Here is a 15,965-nt window from a genome sequence, read left to right on the forward strand (position 1 = left end):
AACTTTTTCTGCCAACCTGTTTTGGTCAAGGGATGTCTCAATGGAAACATATTCATTACATATGCTTAAGGCAGAAAAGATGCACTGGCTCAGGTTACCAAGAGTAAGGGTTCAAAAATTCTTAAAGGTTTAGGGTTTCTACAAGGAAACAGACATACATTTCTAACTTTAAATCAGAAATTAAAAACAAAGCTCAATATCATGATCTCATGGAAAAAAGCTGGACATAAAGATACATTTAGAAACCCCACATATTTAGAAGTTATTACCCAGGAAAAGAGAAACCAGATACGCTGATAAAGGCAGAATTAATGAGTTTACAAGCAACATATTGAAACAATTTAAACTTTGTGTCAAGAATCTCAGTTTTCAGACTCTGGAAAATAGATTGCTAGAATAGACCTCTAGTGATCCAAATTCCTGGAAAACTTCACTGCTGTATCAAGCAATAATAAGCCACTGGTTAAGCCAAGAACTGCTACAAAACACTGTTGGAAAGGATTTTCACTAAATGATAATACATGCAGCTGCTACCAGGAAATACAATTTAACATAAGATTTCAATTTCTGAGATTGCCCCAGATGAGATTCCAAGTGCTGCGGATAGGAAGCTGACCTGCTGGTCCAGTACAGCTGAGATGATTCCTGTTGGCTAGACACACTGACTCCAGAGCCAAAATCTGCGTGTAGGTGAACTTCAGCAGAATGCCTCGTCAGCCAAAGGTTACGCTTCCTATAAGCATTTCTAGCTGGAAGAAGCTTCAGTGAGCCAGTCACCCACAAAACAGGAGACTATTTGCAGATTTAAGGAAGTTTATTTTCAAGATAGAGCATCTGGCCTTATCAGGAAAGCTGAAGCACTTCCAAAAATCGTAACTAGTGGTTGGAAAAATTTCCCCAGAAGCTGCAAATATGAAGGATGCTATTTGAGTCCACCTTTCTAAAAACAGCGAGCACATTCCCATCACAAAATGCTTTCTAACCAATGTCAGCAATGTCCAGATGTTAGAAGTCTCTTTCCATAAACCACGTTATTCCTAGTTTACCTGCCCTCCTAGACAAGAGCAAGGTCTGGAATACCTGCCCTAGACAAGAGCAAGAGAAGGTACCCTGGATATTTCTTAGTGCATTACAGCGGTTACTCAAACTGCTTTCGGTTCAGGTAAAAGCATTTTCAGACTGCTTTTCAGTCAGACTGCAAGAGCAAACTCTAGACAGGAAAGGGAAGACTAAAAACTGTAGCCTCAGTCTGCAATCTCTGCCCCCTTGATAAATCAAGCAAAACTAATATCCAGATTATGCAGCCACTGTGGACACCTAGACATTGAACACATGCTTCCCATTAAAAGAACTTCACTGGGACATGTTCCTGTTGTGTGGCTAAACCTGGGGCAGCTACAGTCAAACATAATAAATTGCTGTCCTCTGAAATCTACTGCTTGTATGAGAGAATTCAGCAATTTGATTAAACATTAAACATAAGAAACAAACCAAACACATCAATGCAGAAGTCTCTCATATGAGCTCAGTAACACAAAGAGAAGGTCAAAAGGGACACACTTATTTCATTGCACTGACAGTTAGAAAAGGAAGAGGGTAAGAATACCAAGTCTGCACTAAGACCCTCAATGTTTTAGGCACCACGCTTAAAAAAAGTATTTTAAGTTTTCTACATTTGCATTTTGATCCTACACACAAAGGCAAACATCTGTAACATTTACACAACACATACAACCTCTCCTTGCTGTCTTGTGCTCAGCATTGCTGAAATACTCCTTTTTGATTAACCACACTACACAGAGAATTAAAAGTAGTTTTCTGTTACATCACTGTTCAATACAGGACAAAGAATGTTGAAAGACAAAAGCCATCCTTCCAGCTATTGTTCCAAAATCCATCACAAGTAATTTCACAAAAAGGAAGGATTCAAAAGGAGAAAACTGCATAAAAAACCCCCACCAACCTAGTATTGTGTTCCTAGGGTGCCAAATTTGTCTGAAAGGAGATGAAATCCAACTCTCCTTGAAAGAAGTCCGTGCAATATGCACACTGCTTATTTGCGTGTGTGCACACAAGAAGGTGGATTTAATCATGAGTCAATCTGCCTGCACGCTCACTGCCAAACACACAGCAATACCTCCAAATGCTCCCACGAGAGCACTTAAGACATGAGCTAAGGCTTTCTGTGTACAGAATGTTTTAAATGAAGTCCCCAAGGTACAGATCAAATGAAGAAATACTTTTTCATGCAAACAGTAGTGATATTAAAGACTGAAATTCTATCTCAAAATTGAAGATACACTAATTTAAGAGACAGCAGAGGAGACGGAGAAACTGTGAAAATGAGAAAAACACACCTGTAAGACATTACCCAAATGAAAAGGTATCAGGTGTCTCAGATTGCGGCCCTAAGGCTCCCAGCCTAGGACACAAGGACAGAGATTTATTGAGTCCTTTCCAGCCCCATTTTCTTACTTCGATTCGGGTAAAATCCAGTGACTACAGCAGGACATCAGCATTCAGGGAAGCAGCAAAGCAGTAAATGTTATAAGCACACACTAGACCTTTCATAACCTTGGTACCAGATCTAACCCAAGCCTTGAACAGCACTGCACTTTAAATGGGACACTAATAAGGAAGTGAAGAAATGCTCCAAACCTGTTTTCCCTAACCCCAGCAATTACAGTCTTGCCCTGTACCAACCAACCTGTACTAAAGCGGCTACAGTAAACATCTCATGGTACAAACCGGAACCCCACCTTGCTTTTCTGTTCCTGCCCTCACCATCTTTTTTGAGGGGAGATATGACAAAGCCAGCACATCCCATACTCAGGGCAAGGAGGAGTGTAGATCAGAGGCAGAAAAGCCTTTTAGTTCTCCAAGTTTAGCTTGTATGCCAGAGTGACATGGAGATAGGAGATGAGGTTGATGGTAGAAATGGAGCAGAACACTCCAGGAGCACCACTAGTCTGCCTTTGCCCTGTTCATTCCTAAAATGTCCCTAAGCTGGTCCCTGGGGAAAAAAAAGCAAAGCAAAACAAAAAACCCAGCTCTTTCATAGTTTCTTATGACCACCAGAGAGAGACTGAACAAAAAGTTAACTACATTACAGTTAACATCTACTCTGCGTCTGGAAACACACCTGCTAATTGAAACAGCAAGCCAGAGGGAGACAAACAAAAACCTCTAAATCCCTTTACTTTTCACCATCATGCCATTGAGCTGCAAGAGCCGGAGTCTTCTATTCCAACATCTACTTAACAGACTGACAAGGAGGTTTCATTTTTGCCAAACTAATCCCTCTAATAAAGGGCAGTTTCTCATTTTCTTGATAGATATATGCATATATTTGACCGCTAGAATCTTTATGATGTATAGGGATGGAATACTTACCGCGGACTTGGCAAGTGAAAACTAAACTCTTCACTTACATCAGTCTTCTGATCAAGACAGATCTACATAGCTGCCAAGAGTAAAATTTGAGCACAGAAATACTGAAATGAGCAGGGATATTTAAAGTCAGCTTTTCACTCCATGCCCAGAAACACAAGTTATTTTAAAGCCTAAATAACCAAATTGATACTTTAAGTATTAGAAGCAGAGAAACTGAAACACCTTGACACAGATCCATGTCCTAAAGTAGTACAAAAGCGTCACTAAGAACACAGACCTGCCTCTAGGTAATCTCTACCAAGCCAAAGAATGGAAGAAAGTCAGCAGCTACTGACAAACTCACATTCCAGAATGGTGATTTCAGGCTGGATAAAAACCTCAAATATCATCTGTATTTGAATGTGAAAATGCATTGATATGGATGGCACAGAAACAAAAGCAGTTTCAAATAGCAACATTTATTCTTCAGTCAGTGCAATCAATGGCAAAAAGATCAGAATCTTTGCAATAACATCTTGAAGTTAAGCATGGGCACATTGGAATTGATGGCTTGCAAAAAGTTGCTATGTATTTTGCAGCACTGGCAAAGGGATGGGGTTTTTAATCATACAAAGAATAATGATGATCTTCGGCCACCAAATACACTACTAGGAAGAGGAATCTCTTCTTTCTTCCATATCACTTAGCTCATATAAAGCAAGGGAGACTTCTAGGACAAAAACACTGACTCAATTGCAAGTTTTTGGTACCAAAGCATCAGGATGTTCAAAAACACAAGTATGCACCCAGATTAAGGAAGATTTCAGTATACGAAAAGAATTCAGCATCATTGCTGAATCTGACATTCGCTTTCTAAAACATTAACTGACTGAACTGCACGTGTTGAAATAGATAAGAGCAGATTTTGGATACCATAAAGCCAGTATCTAAGCAGTTTCATAATCTTACAAGCCATTTGGTATCAGAGCACCTGTTACAATTATCCACTACACAACATGATCTCAACATTTCAGCCTAAGAATGCAGTAGTATCCTTACTGGCAGGCAACAGATCAGCACTAAGGAAAGTAACTTGTTTACAGCATAAGTTAACAGTAGGTAGTCTCAGAACTTTCAGAAGATGAAGCAGCACAGATATATATACTATATAAAATCAGAGTAGACCTTCAAGACATGTGGAGGAGATCCAGTGATTAATAAACAATTAAACTTGATGCTAGTGACAAAATAGCTTGGTAACATAGAGGAAAAACTTCAAAGGAGAGAAATAAAGTGAAGAAAATAACATTTAACAGCCAACTAAGGTAGCTCATAATCCCCAGAAAGGGGAAGTTACACATCAGAACTTCTTGGAAGAGGATCATTCCACTTAAATACTAATACAGGCTTAAAATTTCCAAAAATAATCCCAGAAAATGTTTCAGCAGGAACATGCTGCTGTAGAACATTTTCCCAGTGACCTTTCAGCAATACTACTGCAGCTGCTCTTATTTGACAACATGAATTTTTCACCTTTCACCACTATACTAGAAAAGCTAATTATTATCTAATATTATTTGTAGTGTGTTTCTGAAGTGGGAAATAAGACCTAAGCTAATTTACAACAGTAGTAGAAGCACCTATAATTTAATGGTTTCTGAAACAGAAACACAGATGTTTGCACACATGTTTGTGTGTATATATATATACATACAGACATACATATATATACACACACAGAGGTATGTATATATACATACACATAGGTATATAGGTGTGTATATATACATATATATATAAACAGGGGTATATATACACACACACATATAACATATGTACATACCTGTATATACACCTGTATATTAAATGTTACCCGTCTGTGTGTAACATTTTAAAAGGGCAAAATCTTCTCCCAGATATAAAGGGACTGGAAACACTGCAGCTGAGTGATTTTAAACAAAAAATAAAATGACAACTACCACACAAAACCACCAAGTTACCTGCTACAGAAGAAAAATAATAGCTTTTACTGTGTATTACTATTTAATAAAAGAATAAACTAAAACTAAATAGTGTTTTCTCATCTGCATTTTCTATAGGAATGTCCTTGCTCCCTGCAGCAAGGGTACTTGCCTAATACATAAGAAAAAGGCAGTATTTTTTTACCAGAGAACCAACACTCTTTGAAGAAGCCTCAAATCAAACAACCCATAAAGCAAGTTTATTCTTCAAAACAAATTATGCAAAGATAAACAATTTCTATTTAAGTCATTTATTTCTGATGTATTCTCTCATAACTGCTTAGTTGAGCACATGGGAGGGGAAAGAAAAAAAGATTTCTCTATCAATCCTGTGTAATAACTGTGAAACCAAATGGAATTCCTTTTCTGCTTCATGCATAAATCGACACATTATTGTTCTTTCTTCAGGACCATCTGTGCAACACCACTGACTTCAAATTATTCATAGACTTCAAGGCCAGAGGGGACCGGTATATCATCGATATGATCTCTTAAACATCATAAGACATTTAAATTTCAGCAATTACTCAGAACTGAGCACAACTACTTTTGTTCTCAGCAACACTTGTGTAACTCCATTCAAGGCAGGGCAGGGTTACATTAAGCTGCGACTGAATTCTTTTTGCCTGTCAAACAATCCCTTTCCTATATTCCCTCACCCCAGCCCAAACTAAATACTTTATTTTGTAAAGAGTTGTAAAGCTAGATGGTTTTTCTTTAAGTAAGATTTACAAACCACACGAAGTTGGTAATGAAACTGATGTCATGTACTGACTTCATGATTCTGACAATGCCAATCCCAGGAAGTTATTCTTTCCACAAACCTTACTAAAAAATGCAGCTGTATCAGTTCCCCATGATCATATGCTGCTTATCTAAGGATTCTGAGGGAAAGGAAGTGGTGGATAGCTATAGGATACAATTAATGATCCTGAAACCTAAAATACCAGATATCTGACATCATTAAAAAAAACCCCAAAAACCAACAACCCCAAAACAATCAGAAGAGCCAGAGGAGTTGCTGGGAATCAAACCTCACCTTGGAAAAGAGAAAGCAGACTAAGAATTTTGATTAGGAGCAGACTACTGCAACACTTGAATAAATATACTGTGATAAAACCAATACAGTTTACTATGAGTAAAAGTTATCCAAGTTCACAGGCTTTAAGAAAAAAGAAAATAATAGAAAATAGGCGTGAGTTAATGGGTTGCTCCCTATGGATAGTCCAAGTGCTCCTCATAAATACTGAGGGAAACAAACAAGGCAATATTGTCCCACATCAGCTAACAAAGACTGAGCCAGGATGTCAAGGACCAGAAAAGTTGGAAATAAAGGATTTCAGGAATCAGTACTATGTCTGTGCTATCTAACAGTCTGGTGAAGAATAAGAAATTCAGTTACTTAAAGTTCACTGTGTCCCCAAAACTTTTCAGAAAGAGCTGTACTGCCTGCGACTATGAAGATGGAGCCGGGTATTTGGTGCACTGTCATCACACCTCAACTTCTTAATGTTATGGCTTCAGCTAATGATGTTCACTGCTTGTCACATGATAATAAGAAAGCAACCAAGACTGAAAAGATCCAAGGAGTAACAAGATACACATTGAAACATTTGGATTTGCATCCAGTAATTTATTGAGAAACAATAGAGCAGATAAATCAAATTAGTTCACCTCTCCCTTCTTTTCTCGAGTCCCTCTTATCCCACCTTGCAACACTATAATAAGAAAATGCTAAAAAGTAGAAATTGGACAAAGATATGAGGAAGCTATGGTACTGTGCATTGTTAATCTGCAAGATCAGTAACCACAGATTATTTGAGTAGTAGATTTGCAATAATTTAAATTCAGGAAAAGAAGGCATATTTTACTTTTCATATTTTAATGATTCATTTGAAATTTACAAGGTGAAAACTTGTTTTTCTCTGAAATAAGTTACTCATTACTGGTAAACTCCAGATACCAAAATCATGTGGCTTTTCAATTTGCTCGTTTCTTCTTCCTCCTCTTCTTCCATTAAGTTAGAAGCTGATCCTAACACATTCACAAAAAATACAGCTATTACAAAAATAAGTAAGTAAAAATTAGAAATAGGAAAGCTCTAAAGGCAACCTGTCTCGATACGATTCAGGAAAAAGCCAGTGTACCTTAAGATGTTCGGATGTGAGAGTCTATTCATAAGTTGAACCTCTTTCAGCATGTTTGCTCTGTTGCTGTTCAGTGTGTTCATCTTCAAAGCCATCACCTGGTCTGAAGTTCTGTGCCTTACCTATAGGATGCAAACAAACAATGGTAAGGATATGAAATGCGAGACTGAAAAAACAGTAACGTTGTAGTACAACTTAGAGATCTTTCATGACAAATGACTTGATCTATATTCTGATTTCTGCAGTCCTTATCACACAGATGACTTTCTATAAGCATACTATCCAAATGTATTTTACTCTTCTCTTGCAACCGGTGATGATAGAAAGCTTGAGAAAATAGGAGGGAAAAAAAAACCCCAAACCCACACACAACAAAACAAACAGCTTCTTAGTAGAAGCCACTTATTTGTCCAGGGAGAGAAAGTTTCCTCCTCCAAGACCTATGAAACTCACCTTCATGCCACCTATACCCCTCTTCTTTCCCCCCTGCAGTGTTCAGTGTCATTTTTCCACAGCCCATGTTATGAGAGGACCTGCTGGTTACAGCTACAGGGCACATTTCAGAGGTGTTCAATGTTCATTTCTGAACCAAGACTACGGACCAGATTATACATTCAGTTGACAAAAAGCATTCGTAGCAACCCCTGCTGCAAAGCAGGGAGGTTACTGGAAACAGTATCACCTAGTCTAGAATGTTAGTAGTGGTTGCAGAGCGTCCGCACGAAAAACAGGATTTCCTCTAGCAACTGCACAGAACCAGCACACAATTCAGAGTTACCTTCCCCAGTCAGAAATATACGACTGTGGCTACTTCTAACCTGATACCCTCAAACTAGCCCATCTGTCATCAGCAAACAGACCACTATCATGTAGATGTGTGCTACTATTAGAAAGGAGTTGTCACTGTAGTGTAAGGCTTGCCAATCACTTGAATCTCCTTGCAGCTGGGCATTCCCACATGCACACTGGAAGCATTCATGGAAATTGTGTTCCCACTATTTTCTTCCTACATCGGTAGCTGCAGCTCCTATCTGTGTACTTCTCAAAGCACTGAACTGCCACCATGGCAAATTCATTCATGGAGTTTATTTATATAAATAAATTATAAACTAATTTATGGAAATTAGTTTAGAAAAGTCTGTGATGCAAGAATTTAAGACTCTCATTAGCTTCCTAATTTGAAACAGAAATCTACACTATGCTGTAGGTACATACGAACTACTTACACTTTGAACAACGGCAACCTGACTCCTTTTATTCCAAGAGACATTGCTCTTCTTTTCCAACAAAAAGCTTTTTTAGCTGTGATATGTGAGCAACAGAAAGAACAGTTGAACTCATGATAAGCAGATGCAAGAAGGAAGCTGGGTATGTTTTTTGGAGGTGAGTCCCACTGGTAAGTCAGAGGCAGCAAGTGGTACCCATTTTCAAGTTTTATTTGCACACCATATGTGTGCAAACAGGGGTGTATTTTGGCTGAACATCCTCACCTAGAGACAAAGCACGATGAATTCAGCACAGAGATGTGCTGGGAGGAAAGAGGGTCATGTTTCAGATATGTGCCTGGCTTAATGCCTCTGAGTTGCCTATTCTGTCCTAGTTTGAAGTATAGGGTAGCACTGGAAACATCGCAGTTAAGCACAGTAAACAACATTGAGGGACTGATTGAGTAGGATAAATAGCCCACAGATGGTTTTCCTTCTGCTTCCCCCCTGCCCATGCACATGAGCTCCTCAGATGCCTCACCCACAGTCACCCAGTAATCCCAGTGCAAGAAGGATCAGAGAAAGGAGGTGGAGAAGGATACAGAGACCAACATGGAGAGCAGAAACCAACAGCAAATTCATAAGCATGGGACAACTCCTTGCAGTGGCAATATGGCTTTAAAATAAAACTGGTTGAACTACAGTTCAATGTGGTGCATTATAACAAGATAATCCAGATCTTCCTGCACACAACCTGTCCTGCCTGCTTGGCATGCTTATTGGTTTTAAGCAGGATGTGCATGTTAAGTTGATGAGGTTTATTGTTACTTGTCAGGTTTCTTGTGTCTTTTGTGCTTTCATTAATTTTTAATTTTATGCAGCTTTTGCATACCCAGCCGATTTGAATGAAGGAGCTGTTGGACAGGTCAATGTCCATTTACAGGCTTTTAAGACCTCTTTTAGTTATACATTAGCTTTATCGGAAGTAATGCTTTGGTGGAGGAAAAAAGAATAAAAATGCTTTCATAGACCTATGAAAGGAAGATTTGTTCCAATAACGCAAATTTAAATTAAGGAAAAAGGACAATTTAACACCTTTGAATCTATACACAGCAGCTAAATCACACACTTCCTCTGGGACAAGGGTTAAGAATCTTGGGTGTTGTGGCGAAGAAATCTGGGGTTTGCAGGGAATGGGAAAGAATTTGAAGGAACTTAACTCCTACAGTTCCTTTAGATGCTCTCAACAGAACTTCCTCAGAAATCAGCCTTCTGCTAACACAGAAGCTTCAAGGTCTGCCAACAGGGAATGAATAGTGGTAGAAGGGGAGCAGGAACTCAGATGGAGTGTTGTCTTAAGCAGTATTTGCCTTCTCATTAACTGCCAGATACCTCTCAATTTCCTGCCCATTTCTGTAATTCACTGAGTTCCACGCCACAATACCAAGGCCTTTCGCCTCAACTCTGAGCTAACAGTAGAATCTGTACCATAGGAAGTTCTTCCTTGTTCTTTACTTTTTCCTTGTTCCGACTTCTCTTGTTCCGCTGGGGAAACCTCAGAAAAGAGTGTGGGTAGGTTTTGGGACACTGTGTTCTGCCTGCTTCCTCGTTTTTCAGGTCTGATGTGCAAGAGGAAGTGGTTAGCAACTGCTTCTCAAAGGTCTGACTGTCCACTGTGCTAACTCCACGTCCAGAGAAAACTGAGCCACTTCTTCAAAGACAAAAGTTTTCATCCTCCATTTCAGAAGGTTATTCTGCAGTCTTTGCAGTCTTGTCAGACTGAATAAGGTTCTATGGTGAGGTCTGGGGAGGGTCATTTCCCCCATGCTTGGAAATAGCTCAGATTTCTAGCACATATAGCATATTCTGGCCACATAACTAGTCTCTAAACAACACCCAACACTCTCTATGCTTTGTTTCACCTAAAGGGACACTGTAGGCTAACACCAGCAATTTTATCTGAACTTCCATATACTGTTCTGATGTACTGGAGAATGTTCCTGCAGAGTCTGACAGAAAAGTTACCGAATCAAACCAAAGCAGAGGTGGGAAAACAGGGACTCTCCCTCTCTTGCTAGCTACCCTTTAAGCAAGGAGGAATAAGCAGAACTGGAGGTGGGACAGCATCTTCTCAAGAGGACAATACCCAATATTATGAATAAAATCAAACACCAGTTTATATATTATGGAACACAATGTTAATCACTTGGAATATACATAAGGCTAATTGTGTTCCTCTCCTCTGAAACACTGCTGGCAAACAGTATTTGCTGCCAACAGGGAACAGACAGGTCCTATCTTTAAGGTCTCAGACAAGCTCGAAGATAGACAAGATAAAAGGAGCTAACAGTTACTGCACCCTCTGTGCCTACTTACCTGTCAGTTATACCCTATCAAAATTTGGGTCTATTTTGGCATCCCTTGCCAAAACTTTGCTAAGCTATTTAGTTTTAATCCTTCCTCTCCTTCCAGGCCACCTCTGTGGGAGGAAAGCATGGAGGTGACATTTCAACAACCTGACCACTCCAAAAAGAACACTAGTAAATATTTTGGAAATATTGCTGATCCAGTTTAACATTTGTTCACAACGCAGTTTGCCTCAGGCCTATGCCTGTGTAACCCAACATAAACAGGGATTCACTCATGCAATTCAAACCTTTCACTGATGCAACTTGCAGATTGCTGTAAAGCTTTTAAAGCTGTTGACATTATTATTAATTAGGGTTCTTTATATATCAGAGCAAGTAACCTTTCAGTGATAGCTGAGTGATCATGTCTCTGCAAAGAAATATTCTGACAATGTACAGCTGCTTTCCCATGTTGCTTTGCACACGCTTCTCACTTCTCAGTCTGCTTACCTATGTGTCTCCATCCCTGATGTCACAGCAACCAGATATTGCCTCCCTCTTTTATTGCTGACAGGCAGTTGAACTGTCCCTTTGCACTCTGATTCTTCCAGGATCAAAGTCCTTTGTAAGTACTTTGGCCGGGCTATGGCAAGCTGCATGGCCTGCCTGCACACTGTGTCTCCAAACCATGTGCTAGACCTTACCCCTTCCTTTAGAAGAAATTGAGAAGTAGATGAAGTCATGATCCAGATACAGAAATAGGAATATATTTGAAGGAAATCTCATACTAGTGATTGAGCAGGACTCACATTCAGAAGAACTAGTTGCTACAGTAACGCTGTACAAGTTTACATGAGGAGTATCCTGCAAAAATCGGTGGATTTCATTTTCAGCTTGCTACTTAGCGACAGATTTATTTATGATTAAAACATCACCTAATAAAAAATTATCTAAATAATATTTAAGTTGTATAGCTATGTCAGAGCTTTCTGAAAATCCAAACATTTATATTACTTCTACTTTTTGCCTGGATTAACTGTACCTTTCCAGGTGGCTTTGGAATAAGCATCTGAAGAACACTTCCTAATATTGATGTTATAAATCTACCAATACAGCTTTCAACTTTGCCCCTAATTTTTCAGTGCATTTGCATTATTTTCCAAGTCATCATTATATAGATGAAAGTATTTTGTCACTATTCTCTTCCAAAACTGCATTAATTGCTTTCCACTTTTTCTTTACCTTCCCCTCTTCTGGTATCCAGCCTCACTGCTTAATCACATTTACAGATCTTTACTTATACAGCCTATGCCATAAAATCATGCTGCCCCTCCAGCTCTAGCACACACCAATTCTTTCTTCATCATTTTACACACCTCAGTCGTCATCTGGCCATTTCACCTTCACCTTTCCTGCCGTGCGTCCAAAGAACCATTTTAAAAGCATCCCTCACTAGTCCAAATATATGACCACCCCTGACTGTTTCTGAGCACATCGTATTATCCACAAAAATGCTGCACATATTTTTACTTACACTGGCTTGCCAACCTTACCAATTCAACTATTTCCTCCACATTCAGCCTACAGCCCTCATATTAGTGACATACACAGGAATCAAATAACTGCTTACTTATGCCACCTTCTATCCAATCTATTTTCTGTAACGGTCTGTGTTTTCATCTGATTTGTAAGTATTTTCTTCTTTGATGACAAAAGATGAAGACATTACCTTAGTTACCTTTCTAGGCCGTTTGCACTAATTATGCTATACAGTATAACTATGATTGACCAAGTTGACCATAAAGGTAGACAAATGAGATTAGAAAAATAATAATTATTAGAGAAAAGACTGCATACAGGACCCCCTACTAAATCACGGGAAGTCCTGAAGCAGACCAGCATTTGGCTCTGATGTAAGACCTCTCTCAAAACCAGCCTCCTTCCTTGCTGTGACAGCAGAAGGAATCTTAGAAAAAAAGTAGGGTCAGCTGCATTTTATTCAAATCTCACAGTGAAGCCATCAAGTCATCACACTCATATGGACATATATTCATGCCTCGAGGATGAATGTATTAGAAGAATGCCTAAGCTGTATGTCTAATTGAAGAAAGCTCCCTTTAACTGGGAAGACAAACCCGTTCTTCAGCTCAACTCATACTGCCTGCAAAACTGGAATCTCAAATGTTTTTCTAAACATTCAAATGTACCCAGTCAGATACACAGAATCATAGTAGTGATACCTGTATCAAGTCAAAAAATCTCATGTCACCAGGAAAATTTGCAGTGACATATAGAAGCTTAAAGAAATACATCAGTCCAGATAATATTAAGCTGCTGTGTTGATGCTAAGGAGTCAGATTAGGTTGTGGTTGTTTTCAGAGCAGTAGTACATACTGTCGCTATACTCTAACTTCTTGTAGCAAGAGAGAAGCCTGCCAAGTGTAACAAAACTTTGCCAAACAAAACTAGTCAGCGTGTGTTACAAGAGCTTTAGCACAGGTTCGGAAGATATGCAGAAACTAGGCACAAAACAAAACCCAAAACCTTTTAAAAGCCTGACAGTAATTGTGACACCACTAATTTCTGTTACTAAAAACAGCTCTAAGAAACCCACAGAAAAAGTTGAAGTCTTTGCTATTTTCCCTTTAGTACAAAGGCTTGGTATTGGTCCTTAAACAAAGATCCTACTTCGATAACTAGTAACTTCCAGCATCACCAGTTCAGCAAGGCAACAAGTTCAATTACTACAGCATATTCTATACCTACAGTCAAACAAGTTCTCCAATTTTTTTGCCAAACTGAAGTGAATTTATGATTACTGAGACAGCAGCACCATTGATACCTCGCAAATCCATTTGTGTGTGCCAAAAACCTCTCAATTTTTCTTTTGTATTTTGTTTTTCTTTATTGGCCACTGTAATGTAGAACCAGGGCCCAAAATACAGCATTCATTTATGTTAAACAAACCATTTATTGATAGGAATCTGTGCATCTCTCTCTGTTGTTAACTTGATCTCAATCAAATCATAAAGGCAAAAAGAGACTAGTGTCTTATTTTGAGAGAAAGCACAAATTAATCAGAGGACTATTGTTCCACAGTTTGAGATGAGATATAAACAGGCACAGCCCGGGTGGGGAAGTTGACTGATTTTGTAGCCAGTTCAGCAGAATTTAACCATATAAATTTCCTTTTGCAATTGAGGACAAGGAACATGAACCCACATCTTAAGTACTATGAAGAAAATGCAGCAGAGCATTTTTATACCACAACCTCAGCACATAGCTCAACTATGTACTTTATACCTGAGTCTGTGTCATAGTCAGGAAAGAAAAAGAAATACTGAGCTTGAAGTACAGAACTGGGAGCTTACTCTTCCTTTTTCATGTTATCTACCATCATGAGCTATCATCAGCTCACTGAAGAACCCTGGGCATGCTTTACTTACTTTCATTCCCTCTTTAACTGTATCTATAAAATGGAGGTGATATTGCTATCTACCTGTCAGGGAAACTGGAAATTTGACATCTGCAAATGACTAGTGTAACATCCAAAGATAATATACAATCAGATACTGTATCTCTGTCCTTATTTTCCTATTTAATTTTTAATACTCATGGTTAAATATTTCCCGTGTGACTATGGGTTTATCCTGCATGAAAGATGATGGCATTTACATAATCTGCAGATGCTTTTGAAGCAAAAAACACACCAGGCTGAGTTTTCCTGACATGTAATTGCACCTTCAGTCTTCTACAGTTTATTAACAGTTTGGTGCTGAGCATGCAGTCCCCCCGCTGAACCAATTGCTATTCACCAAACTTTTATTTTGGGCAGAACTAACTTCCTTTTCTTTAAAGATCTTTCAAGTAAATGTTACCGTGCCTGAGTAAGGAAGTCAATCTACATATCAGAACAGAGCCTGCTGGCACACAACTATTGCCACTATAATCACAGTTACAGCACTAGGACTTGACCACAACCACAAATAAGAAGAGGGCAGAGAGCATGAAGGAGCTACATTTTGCTTGCTTGAGGATACTTCAGCTTTTATAAATTGCTACATTTTAAAACTTTCAGGCTATAGCCAAGAACAAAAGTTCTAAGTAGTTTCTTGTTATTTAAGCCTTCACAGAACTGCTCTTCTTGGGAATTAAGTTCTCCTAGCAAAAAAGGTAACTAATCAAATACACCACGCAATTTCTCATGTGCCTCATTGTCAGTAAAGGCCACGAAGCACAAGAATTGGCTCTGCAGATCTTAGTTGCAGGCAGCTGATGTGAAAGTCACACACTGTCATTAGTAAGTTGGTGACAAACATACTGTCAACTACGGATTAGTTAACAAAGCAATGCTGTCTCAGTATCAATTACTCCAGCGGATGTTTCATAGCTCTGTCCTCTCCCCAACTCCTAATCCAACAAGGCCATCAAACAGAAGGCCTCACCCATGCAGGGCAGTGCCTGCTGCTGCCACCCAGCTCAAAGGGCCATGCTGCCGCTCCGAAGCGTGCTCAGGCTGTGACATGCACAGTGAGATCATGGGTCAACAGCTGTAGTGACTCCCAGACACAGGAAGCTCACACGGACAGGAGAAGGGAGTCCCTACAATTTGGATATGACTGCAGTAGCTACTGGGAGCAGGATGTTTTGGATGGCTTGCATTACAGAACTCCCAACAGCTGGAGCAGTAAAGACTAACAGAAGCCCTATCATACAGGTGTTGGAGTTCCTTTCTCTACTCATAACCAATGGTTATTAAGGGACTATGAGGAGGCATTCCTTATGGATCTGAGACTGTAAACAACATCCCTTTCCTGTTACTGCCATCAATAATGATTTGCAATTTTCACTTTTAGATTTCATACTGGTCAG

At 39.2% G+C, this 15,965-nt stretch overlaps 1 protein-coding gene across 2 annotated transcripts in view; it reads right to left on the minus strand.

The window, feature by feature from the left end:
- The window catches only part of TESK2 (testis associated actin remodelling kinase 2), a 114,517-nt gene that overhangs the window by 47,712 nt on the left and 50,840 nt on the right, over positions 1-15,965 (minus strand). For both annotated transcript variants that reach the window (XM_030496518.1, XM_030496517.1), the window contains exon 3: positions 7,541-7,662. In XM_030496518.1, the coding sequence (XP_030352378.1) occupies positions 7,541-7,662 (122 nt within the window). The remainder of the gene's footprint in view (positions 1-7,540; positions 7,663-15,965) is intronic.

This window comes from Strigops habroptila, chromosome 8 (genome assembly GCF_004027225.2).
Source record: "Strigops habroptila isolate Jane chromosome 8, bStrHab1.2.pri, whole genome shotgun sequence".
NCBI lineage: Eukaryota > Metazoa > Chordata > Aves > Psittaciformes > Psittacidae > Strigops > Strigops habroptila.